The sequence below is a fragment of the Mixophyes fleayi genome, chromosome 4, assembly GCF_038048845.1.
Source record: "Mixophyes fleayi isolate aMixFle1 chromosome 4, aMixFle1.hap1, whole genome shotgun sequence".
Lineage (NCBI taxonomy): Eukaryota > Metazoa > Chordata > Amphibia > Anura > Limnodynastidae > Mixophyes > Mixophyes fleayi.
In genome coordinates, this window is record NC_134405.1 from 238240118 (window position 1) to 238266223 (window position 26106).

The following is a 26106-nucleotide window of genomic DNA, read 5'->3' on the forward strand; positions in this document are numbered from 1 at the left end:
TCAGTTAAATTTACAAATGGACCCTCTGGAAGATATTTCCAATAAAGTTCAGGTTCCAATAAAACCTAAATCCACTTTCTTTCCAGATTTCTCAATCTGCCCCCAAGTTAAAATCTATTGAGACTTGGTCTCTAGGGATTTAGACAAACTATTTACAATAACTAAAAAACAAAATTCTCAAATTAATAATTTGACAGTGAATGAAATTGAGGCTCTTAGGGAAATTTCCTCTTGGGAGGATATAATTATAAAACCCTCTGATAAAGGGGGTAACGTGGTCTTATGGCCACGTCAACTATATCTCAAAGAAGTGTACCGCCAACTAAACAACAAAGACTGCTATAAACAGATCATTTTTAATCCTACAGCAAATTATTTGTCAAGATACAATAGTATCATTAATCAGGCATTACATACAGGAGTGATAACTAAAACTGTTCATAACTCCCTTAATGTTAAAAACCCAAAAATACCAACACTGTACATGCTTCCTAAGGTCCATAAAAATGAAGTCAATCCTCCGGGCAGGCCGATAGTGTCCTGGATCAATAGCCTGACTGAAAAAGCAAGCAGGTTTGTTGACCTTCAATTACGGAAACATGTGATAAGCCTAGATTCTTACATCAGAGACACTCTTGACATTTTGACAAAATTAAACAACATTACAGTGAGTGCCAACACTAAACTAGCTTCATATGATGTGGAATCGCTGTATACAAATATTTCACATGAAGACGGTCTTTTAGCGGTAAAATACTTTCTAGGAATGGAAAGAACAAATACCCTCAATGATTTCATTATTACACTACTACATTTTATATTGACCACCAATTACTTTGTGTTTGAGGAAAAAATTTTCCTCCAACAGAGGGAAACAGCTATGGGAACTGTATGTGCCCCCACGTACGCCAACCTTTTTCTGGGTTGGTGGGAAAAAGAAATAGTATTTAATTGTCACAATGAGAAATATACCAGCCATATTTTATTATGGCTGAGGTATATTGACGATATAATCATTTTGTGGGATGGTGAGGTTGATTTATTTCATCAGTTTACAACAATCCTTAATGACAATATGATAAATATGAAATTAACATCAGAGATTAGTGACTCTAAAATTCACTTCTTGGATCTAACAATCTCCAAAGCAAAGGATGGTAAATTACACACTGACATATACCGCAAAAAAACTGCCACGAATAGTCTGTTGCACTCTTCCAGCTCACATTATCCCCCGGTTATTAGGGGTATTCCTAAGGCTGAATTATTAAGAACAAAAAGGAACTGTTCGGATAATGAAACTTTTTTATTAAGATCTAAGGAACTGAAGGACAGACTAAAGAGAAGAGGCTATAGTACTAACAATATTCGGAAAGCAGAAAAAGCGGTTATGAAATTAAATAGGGAAGAACTTATACATCCTCCCAACAAGAACAAAAATGAACCAACTGATTCCAAATTAAGAATGGTGGGCACATTCTGTTCAGAATGGCGGACGATTGAACAGTATTTTCAGAAACATCTACATGTACTAATGTTAGATGAAGATTTGAAACATACATTGGGAGATAGAATCTCCTTTTCATGGCGACGATCACAAAATTTAAACGACCAACTAGTACATAGTTTCCTATCCCCAATAAAAAGACCATCTAACATGCCCATTGGTTTTTATAAGTGTGGAACATGCAAGGCCTGTCAGTACATGACACAAGTCAAAGAGTACCAAGATAAATTTCACAAAACTTGGAAAATATCACAATTTCTAAATTGTAATTCCATTAATGTAATTTATTGCTTATCATGCTCATGTGGATTAAAATACGTGGGCATGACGAGTAGGCCTTTAAAAAACGAATCCTGGAACATGTGGGAAACATTAGAAGAGCATCTACAGACATAGCTAATTTTAAACAAATAACGACAGTTGCTAGACACTTTTTAAAATGTCATCAGAACAATCTAAAAAACCTTACTGCATTCGCAATGGAACAGATAAACTTAGGTTTAAGAGGGGGAGATGTTCAAAAGGAGCTTTTGAAAAAGGAAACAAGGAGAATATTTTTGATGGGCAGCATGAGCCCATTTGGACTCAATGATTACAACAATTATACTGCCTTTATATGAATAACATCTAGCACCATGGTCCTATCTATACATAAATGAATTACATCCAGCTTTTAATATAAGTCAGGATGAAATATATAATCTTATATTTATATCAGAATGAAAGTTATCATTTCCACTTTATTTATTTCTACCTTTTATTATGTATAATAAAACAACATAGTGATCTTACACATAAGCTTTACTAATATATATGTGACAATTGAGCTAATACTATATACTATCCCTTCCACTATCTACACACATCACTATTCACAAGGTATTCTTATTATGCTCAACACTATATTATATGATATCATTCTGTAATCAACGATTCATAATTTGATATATGTATCCTTTCCTAAATTCACTAATATTACAAACGTAATATGACTTATTATTTAGGCCCTTAGGGCCCTTAAACTTACTACTTTTTCACATTATTACTTTTACACTTTTTACAGTCACTTATATATAGAAGGATGATACATCTTTGGAATCATTAGGTATAAGAAACTATTGTAATTGTCACTGTCTTAAATATTTTTGAGCTACGGCTTTATGTTAAAAATATGGATTGATAACAGATTTAACTATGTAATTATTGGGGAAGCCAATAATTCAAAGGATTTAATATTCACCTATATTTACCAAATTAGGAATCATGCCTTTCGGATAAATGAGTGTCTAATAAAGAAATTCACATCATATTGACTATACACTATTTAGTCTACTCCTTAATAACATCCTTTTCCCTTTGGGTATAATTGCTGTAACTATTTACATTTACAAGATATGGTTCCCTTGATAACTAATGTGGATTAGTGGCAGATCCAATTGGATAATTAATAGGGCTACCAATAACATAAAATGTATCTATGTTAATATTATTCAACAATTTAATTCATGTCTATTAGAATATTTACTACTTACCTCAGGAATTGATAATCCTTTTAACAGTTTTAATCTACATAGTCACACTTCTTCTTGTGACAATATGTGCGCGTTATAATCCCCTAAATAAACAATGCAGACTAATGGCAGACCCGATCATGTGATCAATAGGGTTGCCAACAATGTTGCCATATGACATCATCTTTAGTGGGAGGTCTCTCCCCTTTAAAAGACCAATCAAGACTTCAGCTCGGCTTGCCTTGAAAAAGCTTCCTAGCGAAACGCGCGTCGGCGGACGCCGCGCTCGCTGCTTCTCTGACCTGTTAAAAATATATTTATTAATTAATAAAGACTGTTACACACTTAGGCAGATAACTTATATTTAGACGTGCCGGGATCTGGCAACCTTTTTAATACAAGAGATTATCCGGATTCCACACTTAGAACATAGCGAGATCTAGCTATATAACCTCTCCCTATTTGAAACACTATGCATAGCAGGGAATTCCAGACGTATACTCTAACCTCACAATATTAATTCTGCTTTAGGGCAGAGAACAATCTATCTTTAATCTCAGAGTCCCCTGCAAACAACTCTAGCCACACTATACCAGTTCTATATAAACACGAGTGGAAGATAATATGAGCTAATTCAATTATGCTCGTACTTAGTATGATACCAGCGTGACTCTGGTAACATGATCTCGTTGCAAGTGTTTCAGCCCAAATGTGCATGATTTAATTATAAGCCAATATATTTCCCCTTGATATATTAATCTCTGAGTCCGCTGCAAATAATTCCAGCTACATCCTACCAGCTTTATATAAACACGAGTGGCAGATAATATGAGCTAATTCAATTATTCTCGCATTTAGTATGATATTAACGTGACTCTGGCAACATGATCTCGTTGCAAGTGTTTCAGCCTATATGTGCATGATCTAATCATAAGACAGTATATTTCCCCTTGATATATGACAACTGTGATAATAATATAGTGGGAAATAGGATTCATACAGGGAATACCAGTAGGATTCTGGAAATATGATCTTGCTGCCTGTGTTTCAGTTTATGTGTGTTTGACACGTCAAATCATGAGCCAGTCTATTTCCCCTTGATAGATGACAACTACAATTAAAATACAGTGGGAAATAAAGATTCATGCAGGAAATATAAAATCCCTATAGTCATTAAGGGACTCTCCTCATTATATATATTGGGAGATCTCTGTTGATTTACACTAATTTTATATGGTCAGATCGATATATAACAGTACTATCTATATTATATGATTAAATTAATATACAGAGTTATTTCAGCAGAGGGGCGGCTTGGTAGTCTCGTGTTACTACCTATCTTAACAGAACATTAATTTTTCTAACACTCAATCCATTTCTCATATTTTAAATATTTCGCTATAGGTCCTTATGAAACTCAATATATTGAGAATTTTTAAAATAAACTAATAAAATTTAAGTTTTAATTTTTGACCATTAGAGTGTCTCTTTGTTAGGACACACTCTTTCTTTCTTCCTCCCAACAATATTGATTTTCATCTTCATCTACACCTCCTTCTCTAATCAGTATTCAAAAAATTGAAGAGTTTGAGATCAATCAAATTCTCAATTCTAAGAGCTGTCATGGAAGAATCAAGTATCTTGTGGACTGGAGGGGATACGAAAATTACTTACAAATCACTTGTAGTAACCTACTAAACCTAGGAAGGTTCTTAACTGCGATTTTTTTCCGCTCTTGGCCAATTTTTGACTGCCTCCACTTTGTCTAGTTAGGATTTTACTCGCCCTCACCTGACAACATTCTCCAAATACTTGACTTCTCTCATAGCTATGGCACATTTTTATGGATTTGCTGTTAATTCTGCAGATCTTAATGAAGATATATCAGTCAGGGGTATAAATCACAATATGATCTAAATAAGCAGCTGCATAATCTGTATGGGATCATGGGGTTGTAGCAACTTAATCCTGGCCCTATGGTAGGTGGCAGGTGCCTCATGCAACCTAAATGGTAAGACTTTATATTGGAAGTGACCATCAGGGGTGGAAAATGCGGCCTTTGGCTTGGCTGAAGTAAGGGGAACCTGCCAATACCCCTTGGTTAAGTCAAGAGTAGTTAGATAGCTACTGTCTGCTAAATATTCTGTTTAGCCAACTAAAGTCATTCCAGAACCTTATACTCCCATTGGGCTTTGAAACGAGCACATTAGGGGTGTTCAACTCACTAGTGGACTTCTCAATCACATCCAGCTGAACCATCTTCTCAATTTTCTTTTTTACTTCAGCCCATTTGACTTCTGGAATGTGATACAGCTTTTGCCGACTTCCCTTACCTTAATTGTTCTAACATGCCAGAGGCTGTTCACCTTGGAGACCTGCTGCGGATATGGGTACGGCCCGGTTTGCTTTACGACAACTACTGGCGGGGTGACAATGTTGTGTTCAATTAAGGTAGTGTACCCGGGAATGGAAGAGAAGACATTCCTGTTCCGGCGTATCATTTCCTCAGTCTGTTGTTTCTGCTTAATAGACAAAGCTGGCTCAATAGGCATTTCATACTTTTCAATGACAAGGTTTATGGAGATTGACATGATATATTTGCTCCTCCCTTCTCCTGCTCAATTGATGGACCCTGCAGTTTACAGGACTGACAGCCTTCTAGGACTTCATTTAGACCTTGCTAGGGGGCAAAAAGTTTGATTTTCTGGGTTGGAACCAGGGCTAGGACCTTGTTCCCAGGCTTACCTTCTGTTCTATCATTTCTGAGCCTCTTTTACATGTTGTTGTCTAATGGGCCTTATCTTTCCTAGCCTCTCATACATTTGGGACACAAATTGTACCAGATTTGGCTCCCTCGGGCCTTGCTGCTCCCACACTTCCTTTAACATATCCAAGATACCCCTAGGCTGTCTTCCAAACAATAACTCAAAGGGACTAAACCCTATTGAGGCCTGAGGTTCTTCACCAATGGCAAACATCAAATAGGAAATAAGAGTGTCCCAATCTTTTCTCTCCTGCACCACGGCTTTCCTGATTATGTGCTTTAATGTGCAGTTAAAACGTTCCACCAAGTCATCTGTTTGTGGATGGCACACGGTGATGTGAAGAGAGCCTAACAACTGGCACATATCCTGCTAAAACTTGGACATGACGTGATGCCCGGGTCCGTGAGAATTTCCTTGGGTGTTTTCCAAGCGTGTGAACATACAAGTTCTTTAGCTATGGTGCTGGATTTTATGTTCCATAGGGGAACTGCCTCTGGATGTCTGAAAGCATAGTTATGCACCAGTAGTATATATTGGTGCCCACAAGTGGATTTATTCAGCGACCCCACAAGGTCTATTGCTATTCGTTCAAATGGAACTTGTACTATTGGTATTGGGATGAGAGGTGCCCTGTATATAGGTTTGGGACAGGTTCTCTGACAAATGGCACAGGACTGGCAATACCTTTTGACTGCCATGTGCACACCATGCCAGTAAAATCTGAGCAGAACTCGTTCCAAGTGTTTTATCTACCCCCAGGTGTTCCCCACAGACATTCATATATGCTGCTTTTAACACTAGGGGAGCATGGACCTGAGGAACCATTAAGTGTTCTACTTTTACCCCCTGTACAATAGCAACTCTATAAAGAAAGTTATTTTTTACAACAAAATATGGTTAACCTTCTGCAGACTGGGCAGCTTTCGCTACACCATTAACCTCAGTCACACCTGTTTTAAAGTTACATCTCTTAGTTGGTCAAAACGTCCTGCAGAAGAAACAAAATTGGTATTGCTGACCAATCCATATCCTCACTGAGAAGGGGTTCATCCGCGACGTCAGCAGCCAATGCCAGTTTGAACAGTCCATTAGGGATGTGCACCGGCCACTTTTGGTGTCTCGTGTTTTGTGTTTTGGATTCGGATTTGCTTGAGGTTTTTGGTTCGGATTTGTTTCGCAAAACACCTGACGAAAGGTTTTGGTTCGGATTTAAGGTTTTGGATTTGGATTTATTTTGAAAAAAATATAAAAAGTGTTAAAATCAAGTTTTTTGGTTTATTTTCACTCCTACGCTATTATTAACCTTAATAACATTCAATAACAATCATTTCCACTAATTCCCAGTCTATTCTGCAGAATCAGTGAACTTTGTAATATTGCAGTACCAATGGACTTATACTGCAGGATTGTTTTTGGATATTTTTTTTTCATTTCTTTTTTTTATAATTATTTTTTTTATTACTTTTTTGGACTGAGCAGAACACAGCACAGCACAGCACAAGATATAGCAGGACAGAGGACCACCTAACACAACCTCCCTCTACCCTGATCAATGCCCGAGTGAAGATGGCGGCGGCTAGCGGGGAATTTATAGAATACGAGTATCGCAAGATCCGACAGCGGGATTCTGACTCAGAGCCTCGGTTGCAGTTTTGCAATTGTCGGGAATACCCGGATCTGTCTCGGATCCGGCTCGGATCGGCAACGTTCGGGTGGGCTCGGATTTCAGATATCCGAGCCCGCTCATCTCTACAGTCCATGCTTCCACATAGGTTCTTTTGTAATTTGCTTTAGTGCACAAAACCTCTATACCACTGTGGCAAGCTCTTCATAAGTTTGTGGTTCTGACTGCATCCACCTTTACAGACCGTGGTCTAGCCCCTGGATGCTGTGATCTATCGCCAAAACTTCAATAATCCGGGTAGGCGAATTTCTCTACTGCACACCAATTCATTGAATTTATTTATTTTACCACTGGGCTCCCCTATTTTTATTGGTTATATATCCATTTCACCACCTGTCACCCTTTTATGCATTAAGGAAGTGAAATTGTATCATGCTACAATCACAACTTTCATAACAACTGATCATAACTTTAAATACACCTACATTGTCAGATGTTACCATTAATTATTACTTTTTAATTATTTGTCCTCTGTCAACATTAATAGGTAGTTTTCTTCTATGGTGTACACAGAGTTGGAATATACAGTCTCAAATACCCCTAAGCATAAAGGGCCTGGTTCACTGGCAATACGTTGCCTATAATGCACACAATTACTCTGCACATGGCCAGAACTAGACTATATGCCATAAAATGCAGTAAAATTAAATTAATCTTCAAGGACACTTACTATAGCCTACAATTTCAGGCGCGGAATGTGGAGGAGAATGGGCAGATGCTCGTAGTCTTAGTATAGTAAGGGCATGCCAAGCTCAAGCAGATACAGCAGCGTCCAATTTAAGCCTTGAGTATTTAAGGTACATGATTTTCAGTCATATCACTTGCACCAGCTACAGGTCCAGTCGCTTACTAGTGTTGATGACTGAGTATGCATGCGTTTGCAATCAGAAGCAACTGTAAATAATTATTTTACTTACAGTAGACATTACATCCTAATAAATGTATGTAATGGAAAAAATAGAATGAATACACTATTTTTCTTTTTTAATGTTTTCTCACTAATGATTACATCATTAACAGATCACATTAATTGAGCAGTGTTTTTTTCTGAGCATACTTTTGTGACTTTTTATTCCACAAATGTATTCAACGTATCCTGCAGTGTCTTGTCTATTAGAGCAGAGTGGACCTAGACCCGTATTCATCAACAGAGATTTCCGCTCCTTGCTGAATACGGACATGTGTATATTCGATGCATGTGCATTTTTGCAAGCAACGCACGTTTCGTTTGCTTTGTGTATGGTAATGAATGAGGCCCAAAAATGATTAAATGTTAATCTACTACAAATAGAACAAGTTTAATTGAATCAAAAGTCAATTAGTGTCTTCATTAAGAAAATGTTCCACTTTGCATCCATTATTAAAATATAAGCTTACCTTATGGACTTTTATTTCTAATACAACTTAATGAACCCAAGCGGTCTATGTTATCAATGGGCCTTCCCAGCCTAACCAACATATTCAGAGAAGATTCAATAGAAGCAGGAGGATGCAATATATATATATATATATATATATATAAAACAAAATGGGCAACTTTTGGGCAGCACATAAGATGTTGTTCGGCAATCTTAGTTGCTTGTGAAACGCGGAAGTGAATATGAGCTGCATAATGACAGTGGTCGTTGTTGATTAAGATTGTTTGTTGTTTGGTGCTGTACTTGGATAAAACGCGCTGGATCACAGCACCAAACAACAAACAATCTTGATCCACAATGGCGACTATCACTCTGTAGATCAAATTCAATTCCGCTAAGGTTGTAAAGCAAGCAGACGTCTTGTGTGCCACCCGGAAAATCACAGGACTGATACCAGCACCTTGTTCCTGCATTATGATCCAGTTACCTGCGGTTACAAACACCACTGTTCACATAGACAACTATAACACTGTGTCAATCAATTATTATGCTATTGTTAATAGTTTATTATTTTAGCACTTATTTTCTTTTTTCTCTCTTTTTTTTTTTTTTACTATTTCCTCTTATATTTATTTGATTGTACTGCTGCCATTTATCCTGATACTAAATTATCCACTTCTTTAATATATTTTGCACCCTCTTGCTTCTATTGAACATTGTGGGCGTGATTCAAAAAGGTGCGTATCTGCCAAGAACCAGGAGATACGCCCATGAAAACAGCCCTGTCTGATCCGTCTGCGCAAAGTACACTTACTACAGCCTACAATTTTGGGGAGTGAATGGGGAGGGGAAGGTTTGTCATAGTCAATTTACAGTAGGGGTAGCCAAACTCAATCTCACGCAGCCACATCCGAATCCAGCTCTAGCCATCTCAAGGTTACTTGTTTTTTCTGCCATATCTCTTGCTCCAGCTAAAGCGCTAGTCTAGTCTTGTATTCATACTAGAACATGTGTTTTCCATTACGAGAAACTGTAAAAATGTATTTTATGCCCAATAGACATTAACAACATCCTAATAAATTTTTATAATTTTTATCAAGTGTTTAATCATTAATGCCTATAATATTAACAAGTGGCATTAATGATTTTTTTTATTTTTCCTTTGAGTTCTTTGGCAAATTTATAATCCACATAGTTATTGGACGTATCCTGCAGCGTCTTGTGTAGTAAAGCGTAGCAGACCTACAACTGATTTCAACAGCACACATATGTTGATATCCGTGCCTTTATGAATTCAGCCTAACAACGTGCATCTAGAGTCTTTTAGCGGTTTCAATATACATTTCCCCATTACTCTACAAATACTACTAAGAGGATAGCATAGAAATCCGAAACACTATGTCAAATGAAAGTTAGAGATTAGTTGTTTGGCAAAAACACCCAGCCATTCAGGTGCCACTTTTAATACAATGTGTCCAATCTTCAGGTTTTCATTGACATTGCAGGTCTCTTAGAGATATGGTGATCTGCACACATAGCAATTCCAAAAAATAGAACTTTTCAAACAGTAAGAAAAGAATAAAAAAATATAACACATGTAAAATGAAAAGCAAACAATGGTAAGAACAAAGTAATGACCAGTCAAACATAAGCAAATAAAAACCAAAACAAACCAACAAAAAAGGAAGTGAAGGTCACATAAAATCTCTCCCACACCCATTCCACAGTGGAACAAATATTTTTTTTTGTTTCTTACAAATCAAAGGTTTCCCAATGCTCTACAAAAAACACATACCTTTTCATAGACTGCCATGGGATTTTGAATTCTCAATGTAAGCCATTCCAGATTCCCAGTGTAAGCCACTCCATTTCTATAGTACTGAGCAATAAAGTAAGGTTGTTAATCTTTCTAGTGTATTGCAATTAAGAACCTGGTTGCATGTGATTATTTATTCATATGAATATTTGTAATATTGTTTGCCCTATTCTTGACATTGTTTCCCAAACTTCTTTTAATTTGGGTCTGACATAAAAAAATGTGGTCCATGCAGGGGAGGGCTGGCAAATTTTAGCCCGGGAGGCAAGACTCATAGAACATGTTAAAGGAAAAAAATGCAGGTGGCCCATGACCCCACCCAAGGTAGCACACTATAGGACCAGCCTGGGGGCAGGTGCCCCCTGCCCCCCAGCCCAGCCAACTCTTGGTTCCATGGTACCCAGCAAACCATAATTCTTCAACATAATTAAAGTATAATTTTTTCAGCCTGATGGGGGAATAATTCTATTGAAAACTAAATAGAATTCATTATTTAACACATGTTGTTATTTTTCATGCAGTCCCCCATATGGCTGATCTTGGTTCTAAGGCTGTTATTTATGGAAAGAACTCTCCCAATTAATCGTTTACAAATATGTCAGATTATTCTCAGAGGTAAGAATAGCATAGAGACTAGAAATATTTTTTTTAATTTTCCTTGCAGTCCTTGTATAAACTTTAAAAAAGGATTTTTTTGGGAAATAGAGATTATAAATAATTATCTTTTATTTTTAAAGGGCTGGCATATTACACATTGCTGTACATTTAGTAGATCATCATACATACAAACAAATAACATACATTGACATAAAACATAAGGTAAAGATGGCTCTGCCCAAATGATTACAAGCTAAGAGGTGTGAGGAACACTTGATACATAACGTAAAGGAATAACAATTGTAGTTGCTTGTCAGATAAATTGTGTGTCGATATTGAAACCTGGCAGAATTATCAGACGCCAACAATAAAACTGTTATTGATTACTGGCTGTGCAGCTACCAGCGGTGTAGTGTGGTTGGAACTAGGAGAGACAACAGAAGACGGAAACAGAAAATATGAATGAGTCACTGTTGACATCTTAAAACAGTCATCTGGTGTCAATCATAACAATCCTTCACAATTTATTTTAAGTGACCTTTCTTTTAAGCTTAAAATGCCTAAGCCGCTGAAAGTGTTGCATATGCTTTATGCTATACTTTGATTTTATAACTGAGACACACATTATGATTATATCATATATAGCAGAGGGAAGACAATTTAGAGAGTCCTGGGGTGAACTCAGGATGTAAAATAAAGGATATTAAGCTGATGAGGTTACTGTAAGGGGAATTTTGCCTTATACTCAAATATTAAACCTAAATATGACTTCTTTAAGAGGACAGATGTTCTGTGGGAGGGAGAACATGAGTCAATTGCTAAAAACAACCATTTGGTTGGAAAGGTTTAAAGATTGAAAACTCAATATGTGTCCATTTAGAACATGAGTATGATGATGTCCATGAAATAACCTGCCTAATAAATAATAAAGACTTTTTGGAAATGCTAATCCCCCCCTAGATGCTTCAGGCTAGTAATTCAAAACAAACCTAAGCAACTATAAGTGTGGTTTGTTTTAGTAAATAAAGTAACCTAAACAATGTATTAATTTTTAGAGCAGTGAGTTGTCCTTGTCAGTATATTGAATAATCTTTCCTATTTTTTTGCTTTAATTAAAGGGGTAAAATTAGCATCATCTACAACCTTAAATACTTAATGTTTTCTGTTTTCAATTTATACTGAAGGTTACAATGTAGTAATTTCAAAAGATGTGGTGTAATATACAATTCAAGAGTTTATGTTTTGTCCTTATTGTCTTTATATCCAACAAAATTGCCATAAATAGACAATTGTCTGTGTAAATTTGTTGTGACTGTGACAAGAACATCGTCTGCCAATGAGGAATTTGAATTTCGCATTTCCTACTTTAATATCACAAACATTAAAGTATTATAGTGGGATTTTCTCTAATATGAGGTGCTGGGGGGTTCTATACATAAAAATAATAATAAAACAGATAAGGACAGCCTGTTCTGTGTTGTTAGCAATATGAGAGCTCATTCAGGGTAGTTTAACATAGTCAGTGAGTTTTCTGTATAGGTATGTATGACATGTTAAAAATGTGTCAGCAAAACCAAAGTATTGTAGTGTCACCAACATAAAAGGCCTAAGTAAAGCTTCTTTCAGGATCTAAACTTAAGGCAATATGTGGTTATTGTGAGTGAAGGATTAAATTAATCAATATATTCTACAGTGCTACAAGTGTTGTCTCCTACTTGTCGTCCCAAAACAAAATCTATTTGATCTTATAAATCAATGAAGGCAGAATCAAACTTAAAATGCTTGTAAGTGCTTTCATCAGCAGTTGAAAAACTAAGTTGAGCAGACATAGTGGCAATACTTACTACATTAATACAACAGAAAACAGCAACAAGAAAAAAGATAGCCAAACTGGGGCACCACCTTGAAAATTGTTAAATAATGTTACTATGTTAGCACCAAAACCTCTTGAAGGGGTTTATGATATATGTAGGGAAACACATCTTGGCCTGGGAAATATCCAGGGGCAGGGGGGTTATAATCTCTATTTTGTCCACAGTTATAAACATGGTATTTAACAATTCAATATTCTCTTGAGTCAAAGTAAGTTAATAGATCTCAGGCAATCTTTAAACTCTAGTTTTTTGTTAATGTTATTTTAGAATCAGATAATTTGCCATGCATAATTACTGTAAATAATACAATTTTTTTAGATTGATTGTAAGTTAGCCTTCCCTGCCTATGATTTAATACATTTATATTATATATGTTAAGATTTAGCAATTTCTTGGCTAACATGGCATATGTTTTCTTATCCTTTTCATAATTTAATAGCCTTGTGCAGATCAAATACTTCACAACTTCCTGCATCTGAAAGGATTACGATTCCATTCTCACTTTTACTAAAAATTGCTAAACACCATTATATAGTGTCTTATTATTTGTGCTTTCTAGGGATCAACTAGATTTTGTAAAAAAAGAACCTTAGCGTTTCATTTTCTATTTTTCTATGAAGCCAGAGATATAAAATAGCATTGTATGCAAGATTTGTCAGCTACTCTCACTATTGCACCTACAAGGTCTTGGCATCTACAAGTTCGGAATTCAATTGAAAAAATTATATATTAAAGTACATTAGACTTAAAATCCTACTACAAGATCATTAAATAAATTACTCTTTGAGTCTCCAATACAAAGACTTATGGGACTTATGATTCCAATCACATCAGGTATAATGGGAGAATGACCTGACCATGAAGTGCTATAGATTTTGTACTCTAGGGTCAAGGACAGTAGTAAACATGAGAGTAATAAATCATCTAAGCAAGTATAGACACCACAGAGGCATGGATCATAAAGAAATTTGCTAACAATTGTAAAAATTAATGTTTACATTTCTTAGAGACTTTACCTCCAGTTGTAGAGACAAAAGTCATGTTAAATTGAAGATAAAAAGTTTAGAAAATATATTCTAATGAACTGTGGGAGACGTTCCAGACTATAAGAGTGGACGCTCTGTGGAGTCTAAATTAGCAAATACACGACAGGCACTATACAGAAAAGATAGATGCATCCACATGCCTAAGCAGAACACATGTGCCCCTGGTACTGGGAAGAGAGCTGCTTCAGGATACACTGTTGCCTGTGCAACATGTAACACCAGCACTTGCCAAATAATTCCCCTTAATTCAAATAACTAATCTGCTATCTGGGTCAAATAGAAAGAGAATTCTCACACAACTCTTCCTGGTAGCTCTAGAGGATCGTTTTGGAGTACTACACCAGTGATTAAACAAAATGTTTTGGGGGCAATGCAGGCTAGTCTTAGGCACCATCATAACATCTGCTGTTTAAATTCCTCCAAAGAAAGATATTTATTTTGTATAGAATGTAAACCCTCTACATTGAGCGAAAGCAATTTAAGAGACATCCTGATGATTTTATATAAATCTAAAAGCTTAAAATATTTTTAATTAATTTCTCTCAGTTGGGAAACATTCAATATGCTGAGGGTTTACCTGCCAAATATGGGAGTATAACCTGTAAAATGGAAAAAAAAAAATGTTTAGATATCAGTATAAGTAAAAAGGCATACACTGAAAAGCCAGTGTGGAATGCACCTCAAATACATCTAGGGAACCCTAGCATGGAGGGTCCGCAACTACAGTATTGTCCATAACAATCAACTCTCCTTCGGCTGAAAGTGCATAAAGAGTAGAGAAATGCGTCAAGACAGTATATATTGTAACAGAAAGAATATTTCTCATATGAACTAAAGTGGAAAGTGTATACAGATCAATTGATATGGACAATGCTGTAGTCACGAATGCTCCATACTAGGGTACTGGAAACAAGTGATCAGATTTACTCATCTGCACTACGAGATTTGCAACTGGAGTGAAACACTCTACCTGGGATATTTCTGATCCCATAACCAGCTGTGCAGAGCCGAAACTGCGTAGTGGACGTTGCAGATTGTTAGCGGTGAGATTGTTGTTATATGAAATGTAAACATCAACTCTGTAATTACGACAACACTAATCTATACAATATCACCAGCATCTCTGCATGATTGCCCACAGAGTGCTGCCTTTATATCGATAGACATTTCTACTACAATTTTCAGAATAGGATTATTACATTTAGTTTTGAATAACATCGCCTTGACTTTTGAATGATCTATGTTCCACATACAATTGCGTAACACTGTAGTGTTCCATGTGAGAAATCCTCTAATGTGTTTTTATATGTTTTCTTTATATGGTTGTTTTCATTGTATTGAATAAATTAATATATATTTTTAGTATAAAAGGATTGCGACTTATGTACGTTTGCTTTTCATAAATTTATAGAGCATAATTTATACTGATGTTGTAGCGCAGTCACCTGTTTTTTCAGCTTGTGCTAAGTCAGGATGATCCATGGTCCTCAGTCAGGATGATCCATGGTCCTCAGTGACAGCTATTGAACCTTTGTAGATTTATTTATATATTAATTACATTTAGCACCCATAGCAATTAATGTTTAGTGATCAGTGGATTTTGCAGACACTAATTTTCAACTCTGTCTTCAGCACTGGTACTCTGAAGTATTTTTTATGGAAGATGATTAGGCCCATGAGGTCCTTCTCTCTGCAATGGGCCTGATTAAAAGTGTTTCATGTCAGAGAGCCTCCCAAGGTTGAATCTGTAGCATATTGATGATCTATTGTATAACAAGTTGCCACATGAAACGTGATATATCCTCTCCTTCCAGAAAAATTTTAGATTGTCCATCTCTAAGACTTAATAGCGTAAGGACTAAACCCCACTAATATGGGACAACCTTGGCTCTCAGCACTAAAGGGCACGGTTTAAATGTCATGTATCTGGATAGAGTCACAAAAGAAAAGTCCACAAATTTTGCAGGTGGGTGTCTTTGAATTCGAAAAAATGGACAATTTCATAAATTCTAAAGGATCAGCTGCTTATTTTCAAAAAAGTGCATGCATAGTAGAATGTCTTTGGCAGAGCCGTAACGTAAAATTCTAACGCCTGGGGCGAGAAAGACCAATGCCGCCCCCCTAGCCCTCAATTTTAAATAAATTAACCTAAAATATTCCTAAATTGCGCCCTCCTTCAGCGTTGCGCCCTGGGCAGTCGCCCCTGTTGCACAGCCTTAGTTACGGTCCTGATCTTTGGAACATGTGATATTAAGGAGTATCTTTTCTAGATCCCTATCCATTCTTTCTGGTTCATGGAGAGAAACATGCTTGCAAGTAAGTTAAGTTTAAGGAAATGTGAGAATGAATCTGAAACAAGATATACAAAATGCACATCCCTGTGTATGGACATTTTAAACATGGGGACAAATGGCACCTATCCTCAAAACAATAACAATAGGTGCTGACACCGTTAAAAAAACCCTTTACATTATTATGAATCTGCCCATCACATTTTAGCAACCCAAGAAGCTATTTTTTTTACCTTATACACCTATAACATCTGTTTCTATATTGTCATGTTTCTGCTACCCAACCTTTACAAGATTTTTTGCATTATTTGAATATCATGTAAGGTACCTAAGTCTCTACTGATAACCTGTTAATCATTCTTCCTTCATTGGATTTGGACACTGTGAATTAATTTGCTATTACAGGTGTATATGCAATATACCTCTGCGTTCCAGTGGCGTTCCACATATATCATGTGGAACGCCACTTCTGACCACAAATAAATTGCTCTGTTCTTCTGTGTTTGCTTCAAGAGTGCAAAAGCTGTTGCTCACATTTTTCATTTTTCTCTGTAGCATATACATCAAGGAACTCTACTGATTCTTAGCTGTTGGCATGATTCTAACACAATTATATAGGTACTGGTGACCTGCATTATTTTCTACTCCACAAGATGGTGCTAGAGATATTTTTTTTATTTTTTATTTTTTTTAAATTAAGTATATATTATACAGAAAACATTAATTAGGTAATTAAAAATCAGGCTTTAGTAAGAACAGCAAATCATTTTCAAAAGACAAAAAAAATTCTTCCAATAAAAGAAAGAAAAGATGACCCTTAAAATGAACAGAGCACACAAACTTGTGGCTATTTGTCTTATGCTGTATAAAATTGTTCAATATTTAGTTTATAAACTATACAAATACAAACATTAGGGATTCCAGTGATGAAAACATTTTGTTTCACTCTACGCTGAATTATTCTTTTTACAGGAAAGAACAAAAATTAATGACCCCTTGTTTCTCAAGGTCCTGAATAAATTGCATGGTATTGATCTTTATACAAATGATCTGCTTCCTTAATTACAATGTATATCGGAAACAGGCTCTGCATAGAAATATTTTACTATTATTATCATAGAGGATGCATAAAATTCTGAAATGTACATGAGAAGACAATATGAAAACAAACCAACATAACTTAAAGGCATTTTAAGCATACATATTGTAACTTTTCTTGGTAAGAGCATAATTCCATGTGAAGCTTATTAGCATTTATTGACTGCTAAAGCACATAGGGATTAATGGTTAAGAGGAGATATATTTGGAGAACAAGATTTTCTGGCCTATTTGGTAATTACTGTGCTCTGAGATAGTATCAGGAAGTACAACACTAAAGTTGCATATAATTTGTGGCATGGAACACAGACATCATAATATAGATTGCGAGTATTATATGAGACAGCTTTTATAGGGATTTTTGTTTTCACATGTGAAATGTTGAACTTGGAGGCCCTGTCTCATAAAGACAAATAAGGCAAAAAAATTAGTACGTTTTCTCCTGGACAAAACCATGTTACATTACAAGGGGTGCAAATTAGTTTATTATTTTGCACATATGATAAACTCTGGCTGTTTTAAATGTAGCACAGAAATACCTGATAGCTTTATTTTTACACTGAAATTTACAGTTGCTCTAGAACATGCCCAACCGCAACTATAAATCTGCCATCACATTTTAAATAACCCCCTCCCCCCAGTGGCGGATCCGGGGGGGGGAGGAGAGATGAGGGTGATCGGCCGGGCAGCACACTGTCCCTGCCTGTCACTGCCGAATGGACCTGCACATATTGTGCAGTCGCCGACAGCCTTAGGTGTCAAAAAGGGGACGGGCCTAAATTGCCCCAGGTAAAACTATTTCTGAATCCGCCCCTGCTCCCCCCCTCCAATGCAACATGGTTTTGCCGAAGTACAAAGTTCCTCAATTTTTTTGCTTTACTTTCCTCAAAGAATAAGGCCCATAATGTTTATTTTTGGACACTTACTTATTCTCTTCATTGCTAAACTAAAAGATAAACAGATGAAGCAAATCTCTTTAGGATACAATGGAGCGCCTGTCGCATGGCACTTTGATTGTGACTTTTTACCCCTAACTGAACCACACTGCAATAAGATTTCTATTGAGTGGTCACATTTAATACAGTATGATGGAACTTGATCCCTGCAACTATGGGTCTCTTAATTGCTCCTTTAAAAAAAAACCTGCTCCATCTGTAATTTATATAACTGTGTTTAAAATGTTTGTCTATCTTGTATCACTTGGGGAAAATGCAAAAGATAAGTCTGAATAGTAAGTCTCCCTTGCAGTCTCCAAATTAACAGGAAGGTTCCATACATATTGGCTGACTTACATGTAGGGGAGAGCTGGCAGGATTTGGCGGTGTGGTCGTTGTGGGAGGGTTAGTGTCTCCTTCATTAACTACCTCAGCTGAACCCTAGTAAACCAATGAACCAAATCAATTAACTTTTCACTATCCCATTTCACAATTCTTCCCCTATCCAGAAGAAAACATGGGAGCTATAGCATAATGCATGGATACATTGTTTGCATAATTAACTTTATCTATAAATCATTTTGCAAAACAAGATACCAGTGCAGTCCAGCCCTTTAAATGAATAATATTTGCAAATTATAATTTTATTTGTTGGCTTAGTTGTCCTATTGAAAAAGAAGCATATAATTCTGTATACACTGTAGAATAGAAAATCCATGATTTCAAATATTTTTTATTTTTTATATATGTACAGTACAGAAGCAAGTCTTTTTTTTTATCACCAGAATTAATAAAATGACAAGAGAGTTACTTCATAAGTTTCACAAAGAAAATACAAGTGACTGATCTTACAGTATTACTGTAAACTGTTTACAAACTGTTACATAAGTACTTGATATACGGTTTGAAAAGTTGCTCTATGTGGAGAGCACTGGAGTGAAACAGACCTCACATAGGGCAAATATATCTGTGTGAATGGGCAGTTATATTATAATTCATGAGGAACATAAATGACTACTAGAAAGTGTTCACAGATGTAACTCTAAAAATGTATCTCTGCTACTGTTCCCTTGAACTCATATTTTCTCTGTAAAATACCCTCACAAATATAAACGGACCATATGGATCTGTGTATAATGTCAACAAAATCATCTTTCTCTCAATAACCATGACATATATTATACAGTGAAATATATCACTGTAAAACATGTAAAAAAAATACTATGCTCACTCTGAAATATATGCCAGTGAGGCAATGTTTCTGTATTTGAAATGTTATTATAATCATCATATGACTTATCAGACTCTTGTCTCCCTTGTAAAAATACACCTATTCATTCTTTATAGACCCCTAACCCATCTTGACAGGTTCTCTTTGAACAAATTCATTGTTTGAATTTCATTTGAACTACAGATAATTTCCAATTGCTTCTAGGCTGACTTCCCCACTGAATGACTTGTTTGTATTACAGTGCTCTAAGAGCCCTGGTGATGAGCAGATACAAGTTTGTAACCTTTAGATGGCAGATGTAATATCAAGCAGGCTCACTTAATTTTCTCCAAAGCTGTTATACACTAAACATGCTAGAAGTGTATTCCATAACAGGGATGCATGTGGTTAAAGGCGATTATTAACCCTTGCCAATACATCTGCTAATTCGTGAACTCGTTACATTTCCACGCCTGAAACAGCCTTTTCCAAATACATGTTGTATTGCTTGATTGTTTTGCTATAAAACAGTGGATAGATACACGATGTGATTGTCAATAATGTTGAACCTCCCTGCATAGCTGAGGCATCCACACATAGGGAAAGGGGGAAGATCAAGGAGTGCAAGAATAAAAACGTATTTTGTGATTTGACACATCATATCCCATCAGCAAAGCATCAAGCACTGTTGCTGAGATAGATGTATCAGCAAGGAGCCTACGGTTTCCCCAGCTGCATATCCTGTTATTGCCAGACATATGCACATGAACTGGATATGGGGGAGGGAGAGAATGGGAAACATTGATTAACAGAAATAAATAGGGGAGACGGAGGATAGTGAGGATGAAGGAGAGGTACAAGAGGAAGCCTGACAGCCACATACAGACTTGTAGTGTAGGAGGGATATGGATGAGCTATGGAGGTGCTGGGGACATTGTATATTCATGAAAGTCACTAAATAGATGTAGGTGTTTCGTATATTATTATAAACACACGCCACTACCTTCAGTACTACAAAACACCCTTCAGGTCTTCTTTTCCATCACACTTTCCTCCTCGTCTGCCCTCTGCTACCATCCTGCTTGGCTCCCAGGCACTGCCAATGCCATATGCAGCTCTGCCCACGTTCTAATGAAGATCGCTAACCACAGATCCGCAATTAGCCGTTATACTTTACCAGGAGAACGGTGACTGGACAGCCCTCCTCCGCTCTCCCTAGTCCGGCACCTGGCACTGCTTAAGATCAAGAGCAGATGCTGCCAGAGGAATCCGCATACACCGTGGAAAGTGTGCGATCAGGAAAGCTGTGCTAGGCAGATGGGGATGCTCTAGGACATCAGCCTGCTGGAAGCACAGCAACTTCCCCGGGATGTATTTCTGTCTTCGTCTTGGATGTGTGTTATTTTCACGAGAAGGGGGACACAGACCCAATCAGGAGTCTATTTGATTTTCTTGCGTTCGATTGGAGTTCTGGGAAATGTCATGCAGTCTTGTCACTTCTCCTCCCCCTCATAGGCACAGAGTTGCCTTGAATATCCCACCACTATAAACAAAGTGGCTTGCCCAGAACGAGAGCCATTCCTTCCCAAGTTGCTACAGCTCCTGTCCTGTGACAGCATCCTCAGTGGGGCTGCTTTTCCTGAGGATTCCAGGGATGACGTCCAGCAAAATGGGGTTTAATGGGAATCTCCTTACATGCTAGGATGCGAGATGAAGTGGCCAGTGAAGCCCCACATTCGAGAGGGTGACATCTCTGTGCAGTGTCAGCGCTTGCTTCCTTTATTCCTCCGGAGTTTCGGGATGAACTGCTATGGCTGTGGACAGTAAACAGCAGAAAAATAGCTTACTTCTCAGCTCTATGGTAATACAAGACTCCGGGATGAGGAACGGCAGAGGTCTACAGGACCAGTGGTCAGATACAGTGGCCGTGAGACCCAGGACCACCGAGAGACAGATCACTGTGCACAAAAAGCTTGTCCTGGGCTTTGCCGTCTCGATTTTGGCTTTGATAGTTGTGACCATCATTGCAGTGTTGCTCAGTCTTAGATTTGAGGAATGTACAGATGGCTCCAGTAGAACAATTAACAGTAGCACTCTAGAGGCTGCCAGGTTCAACCAAAACCTGGAGGTAGGTAAGGACGCCGGAGATGGGACCAATCACCTGCCAGGCAAAGACCAGGATGAAGACTGGAAGCCGTGGATTTACCTGAGATTACCCACTCACCTGAGACCCCTACACTATAATCTGATGATCACAGCGTTCATGGACAACTTTACTTTCTCGGGGGAACTTAATGTGGAGATTGAATGCTTAAACTCCAGTAAATACATTGTGGTCCACGCACACAGGTTGACTGTGGAGAGAGTCCAAGTAGCAGAGGATAGAGTGGCTGGGGACGTGAAAGTTTCCAGCTTCTTTTCTTATCCACCCAACCAAGTTTTAGTGGTTGTGCTAAACAGGACCCTGGAGGCGCAGAAAAGTTACAATCTGAAGATAATTTATAACGCCATCATAGAGAATGAACTGCTCGGTTTCTTCCGGAGCTCTTATGTGATACATGGGGAGAGAAGGTAATAATAACCATAGCCTGATTATTTAATATATATATATATATATATATATATATATATATATATATATATAGTGTCCTGGCAATTTGCACAGATATTTTATATGTCACACCACACTGTGGACGTTTAATAATTTAGATATCATCCAAATAGCTTGAGTATTTTATCATAAGCATTATAACTTTATTTGTACATTTAATACAATATTATGTGTCTTATTCCTCGTACTTTGTTATCTTTATTATATTGTACGTTTCAGTACGACAGGTGGGCTGTGCAGTAACACTGATATATTTTATGTGCCAAGTTTCCTGAGATTTCCTGAACTGTAAGCATGTCAATATGCAAATGACTAGAGTACCTACAAAGCAAGACCCTGTCAGTGACTTTGTTGTGTTTTACAATGATTTAATATAGTCATACTAATCTGAAAGTGTGAACAATCACGAGGCAAGCAGCAGCTGAGACATACACATGCAGTTAATTAACTTGTTTTTTGTGGCTATAATAGTTATAATAAAATACTTGAGCATTGGTTTCTTTTACTAGCATTTGATTCGTCATCTGTTTGGGGATGAAAGAGAAGTGTCAGTTTTTACTCTTTTCACTGCTGATTCCCACCTGACAGTTAAGAATAAACTTCTTTCTGCAAAATCTCATTAGCATGCATTTTATTTGCTATGCCTTCCTTTTAATTACTACACTGGGGTAGACTCTCAAAATCTGCATAAACTACTCCTAATTTGTATAATTTGCATATAATTGAAAAGCCTCCAGCACAGTGTCACACAGTGCATACCACAGTGTGTAAAAATGACAGCCACTGTAAATTGCCTCTGACAGACGTAAGCACAATTTACACCACCTTGCCCTAGTTTTGTAAGTAAAGCCACTGCTTAGACATTATTATCCCAGCACTTATTTGTAAAGAACAGTCCAGAGCATCAGGTGGTTTTGTAGCAAACACTCAATTAGGCATGCTGTTGCAAATATATATATATATATATATATATATATATATATATATATATATATATATATAAAAATATATATATATATATATATATATATATATATATATATATATATATATATATATAAAATCAGTCTACTTTCAACACTATATACAGTATATAATGGTCAAAGTGGGCTGTTATGTGGTAGTATGCCATGCCGCCACTTCTCCTTTTGCCATTGTAAAGCAATACAATTCTATTCTATTCACTTACATGTTCCATACCGCCACTTCTAAATTTCCACTTCCACCCCTATAGATAGATAGATAGATAGATAGATAGATAGATAGATGGATATATATATATATGTGCATCTGGCCTTTTTGATGGCACATAAAAGGTTATTAAACAACAGACATGAAACCTGGTTAAATAATTAAAATGTGCAACTTTGTTTTTTGATTTAAGATGTCACATGTGAATTTATTAGCCTTCCAATAATATTGTAATTTTTAGGAAACAGATCTTAAAATCCCATCACATTCTACATTATAAGAAGCAAATCCATTTTGTTAATTCATGGCGGAATGTCAGATCACACATGAATATTTCATTTAAAAATTGACTTCATAAAGTGAAGTGCACTTTAAGTAAAAAATAGAATATTTATTTGTCATCAACAGCCTCGATTACTTTTATTTGCCACAGTACTATATAGCTTTTTAGAAACATACAAGTTTGTTGAAAAGTCTGCTGTTGCTCAATACATGTATATTTTAATAATGTCATTATCTGACATTAGGGCAAGAAAGAGTATAAAGTATATGAAAGTATGTACAGTGTCATTACTTAATCAAAACCAGATTAAATAGTTGTGGTTTGGTTTTGGCATGAAAGTTGTATGGTTTGTACTATACTTGCCTTCAAGTGTTTTATAGTGTTTTCTTAAGTATTGTACACAAGGGTCCCACACTAGGGTGTCAAACACTCATCAGTGTGTCTCCGTGAAATTGCACGCAAATGACTTATTCATGCCGTAGTGGTACCTCTGTAAATGAGGCCTTACTAAAGAGATTTTAATTTGGTGATATAGATGTCTTCTTTAACAGTAGTTGTGTGTTAAAATAATTATATACTTTGCATGCAATTGTGTTTTGTGACATACTGTGCGACAAATGAAGGGTTTTATCATCTGCAAATTTGCTAGCAGAGCAGGTACAAACATGATAGATGTATGAACTTTGTTTAATATAAAGGTGTGATTGACACCACAGGTGTTTTGCACCAGTTTAATAAGAGCCCCACAATGCTACTTTGTGCTGCTGTTGCTCTCACTAACACTAACAGGCCTATTTTCAGCGTTGAGAGAACTCTTGCCACTTTGCCAGCCAGTCTTAGGCCCACCTGCACATGTGTGACCCGGCTTTGCCAGTTAACACATAAAAAAAATGTTTTAAAATATGTAAAACATGTTTATTTTTTTATTTTTTTAAAGAGAGTAATAATAGTGACCTTTTCATTAGTAAAACATGCTTTATTTAAATAAATAAAGCATTTTTTTCTGCATATACCTTGCTATCCTCATCCTGAAATGGCGATAGTGATAGGAGGACTATGTACTGTCGCAGTCCTTCTTAAACAGGTCTCCCCATGCAAAGCGGAAAGGGAAAAGCTCGGCAAATCATGCTGCCAGAGGGTGCGTCCACTGGATACAGCACAACAGAGATAGGGCTTTTCTATCAATAATAAATAGACCCCCCTCAGTCTGTTACTCTGCCCTTATCTTCATTCCCTTACTCATACTATGACAATGTCCATTTCACATGCAGCCTTGGACTTACTAACATAATCACATGAGTGCAGAGGTCACATTGACCCTTACCTCCTGCTGCGGGGAACATTCTGATTATCTGATTGTCTACAAACTAGTCTATTATAGCCTACATCAAAACTAAGGACATCCCTCATGTGCAGGAATTGACTACTGAAAAAATTAAGGTTCTCAGACCCTAGGCAAGTACGTCTTAAAAAGATACATTACTTATGTATACACAATTTATTATATTTTTGTTACTTTTTTGTTCTTGCTTTAAAAATGTCCAACACAAACTTTGGGCTCAACGTGTCCATAGTTTGTTTCTCAAAATGTTTCCTATTGCATATCTTGTTGCAGCTAAATCTTGAAGACTTAGCAAGGAGCATATGTTGCTTAAATATACACAGCTTTTAGAATTCTAAAAACAAATAAGCGGTATATGCATAATAAATCACTATTTTTAACAGTAAACATTAATTTTCATGATTTAACATTGTAGGTCACAATGTTATAGTCTATGCCTACGTGGAGATAATTTCTTACTAAAAATAGGTGTTTTTTTATCGTTAATGCTATGTGCAGGAATATGGAAAAAATAAAGCAGTTCTCTTCCACACTTCTTTCTATCTGCTGTTCCATGTAAGGAATGTATTAGAAGTGTATCTGGATTGTCAGATAGTCAAAATATTAAACTTTGTATTTGTTAAAAGTATTATCTTATATTAATATTTTAATAACTCCTTCATGATTGGTGGTGCTCTACAATTTATTTTTTCTTTTGACAATTATTGTATAACTTCTCATTATAAAAGTTATGAATAATAGTAATATGTTTTAATGATTTTTCATTATTATTGTCACACAATTAGCGTTCTCTCAGAAATATAGCTTAAACATTAAAAAGCTTCACTAAATTTTAAGGAAAGTAGTATGTTGACTTTCTGTCCTTTTAACAAGGACACTGATCATTTTTGAAATGACAAAAATATATCTTTTTGTTTAAACTGGAGTCCATATTTCAGTTCTAATGCGATTAAATAAATGTAAGTGTATTATTTAATACAGTATATT

At 36.4% G+C, this 26106-nt stretch overlaps 1 protein-coding gene across 1 annotated transcript in view; it reads left to right on the forward strand.

Moving 5' to 3' along the window:
• The first annotated feature begins 21019 nt into the window (after positions 1–21019).
• TRHDE (thyrotropin releasing hormone degrading enzyme) overlaps positions 21020–26106 on the forward strand; it is a 640581-nt gene continuing 635494 nt past the window's right edge. Inside the window, exon 1 of the mRNA XM_075209536.1 lies at positions 21020–22263. Coding sequence (XP_075065637.1) covers positions 21503–22263 — 761 coding nt within the window. The 5' untranslated portion in view covers positions 21020–21502. The remainder of the gene's footprint in view (positions 22264–26106) is intronic.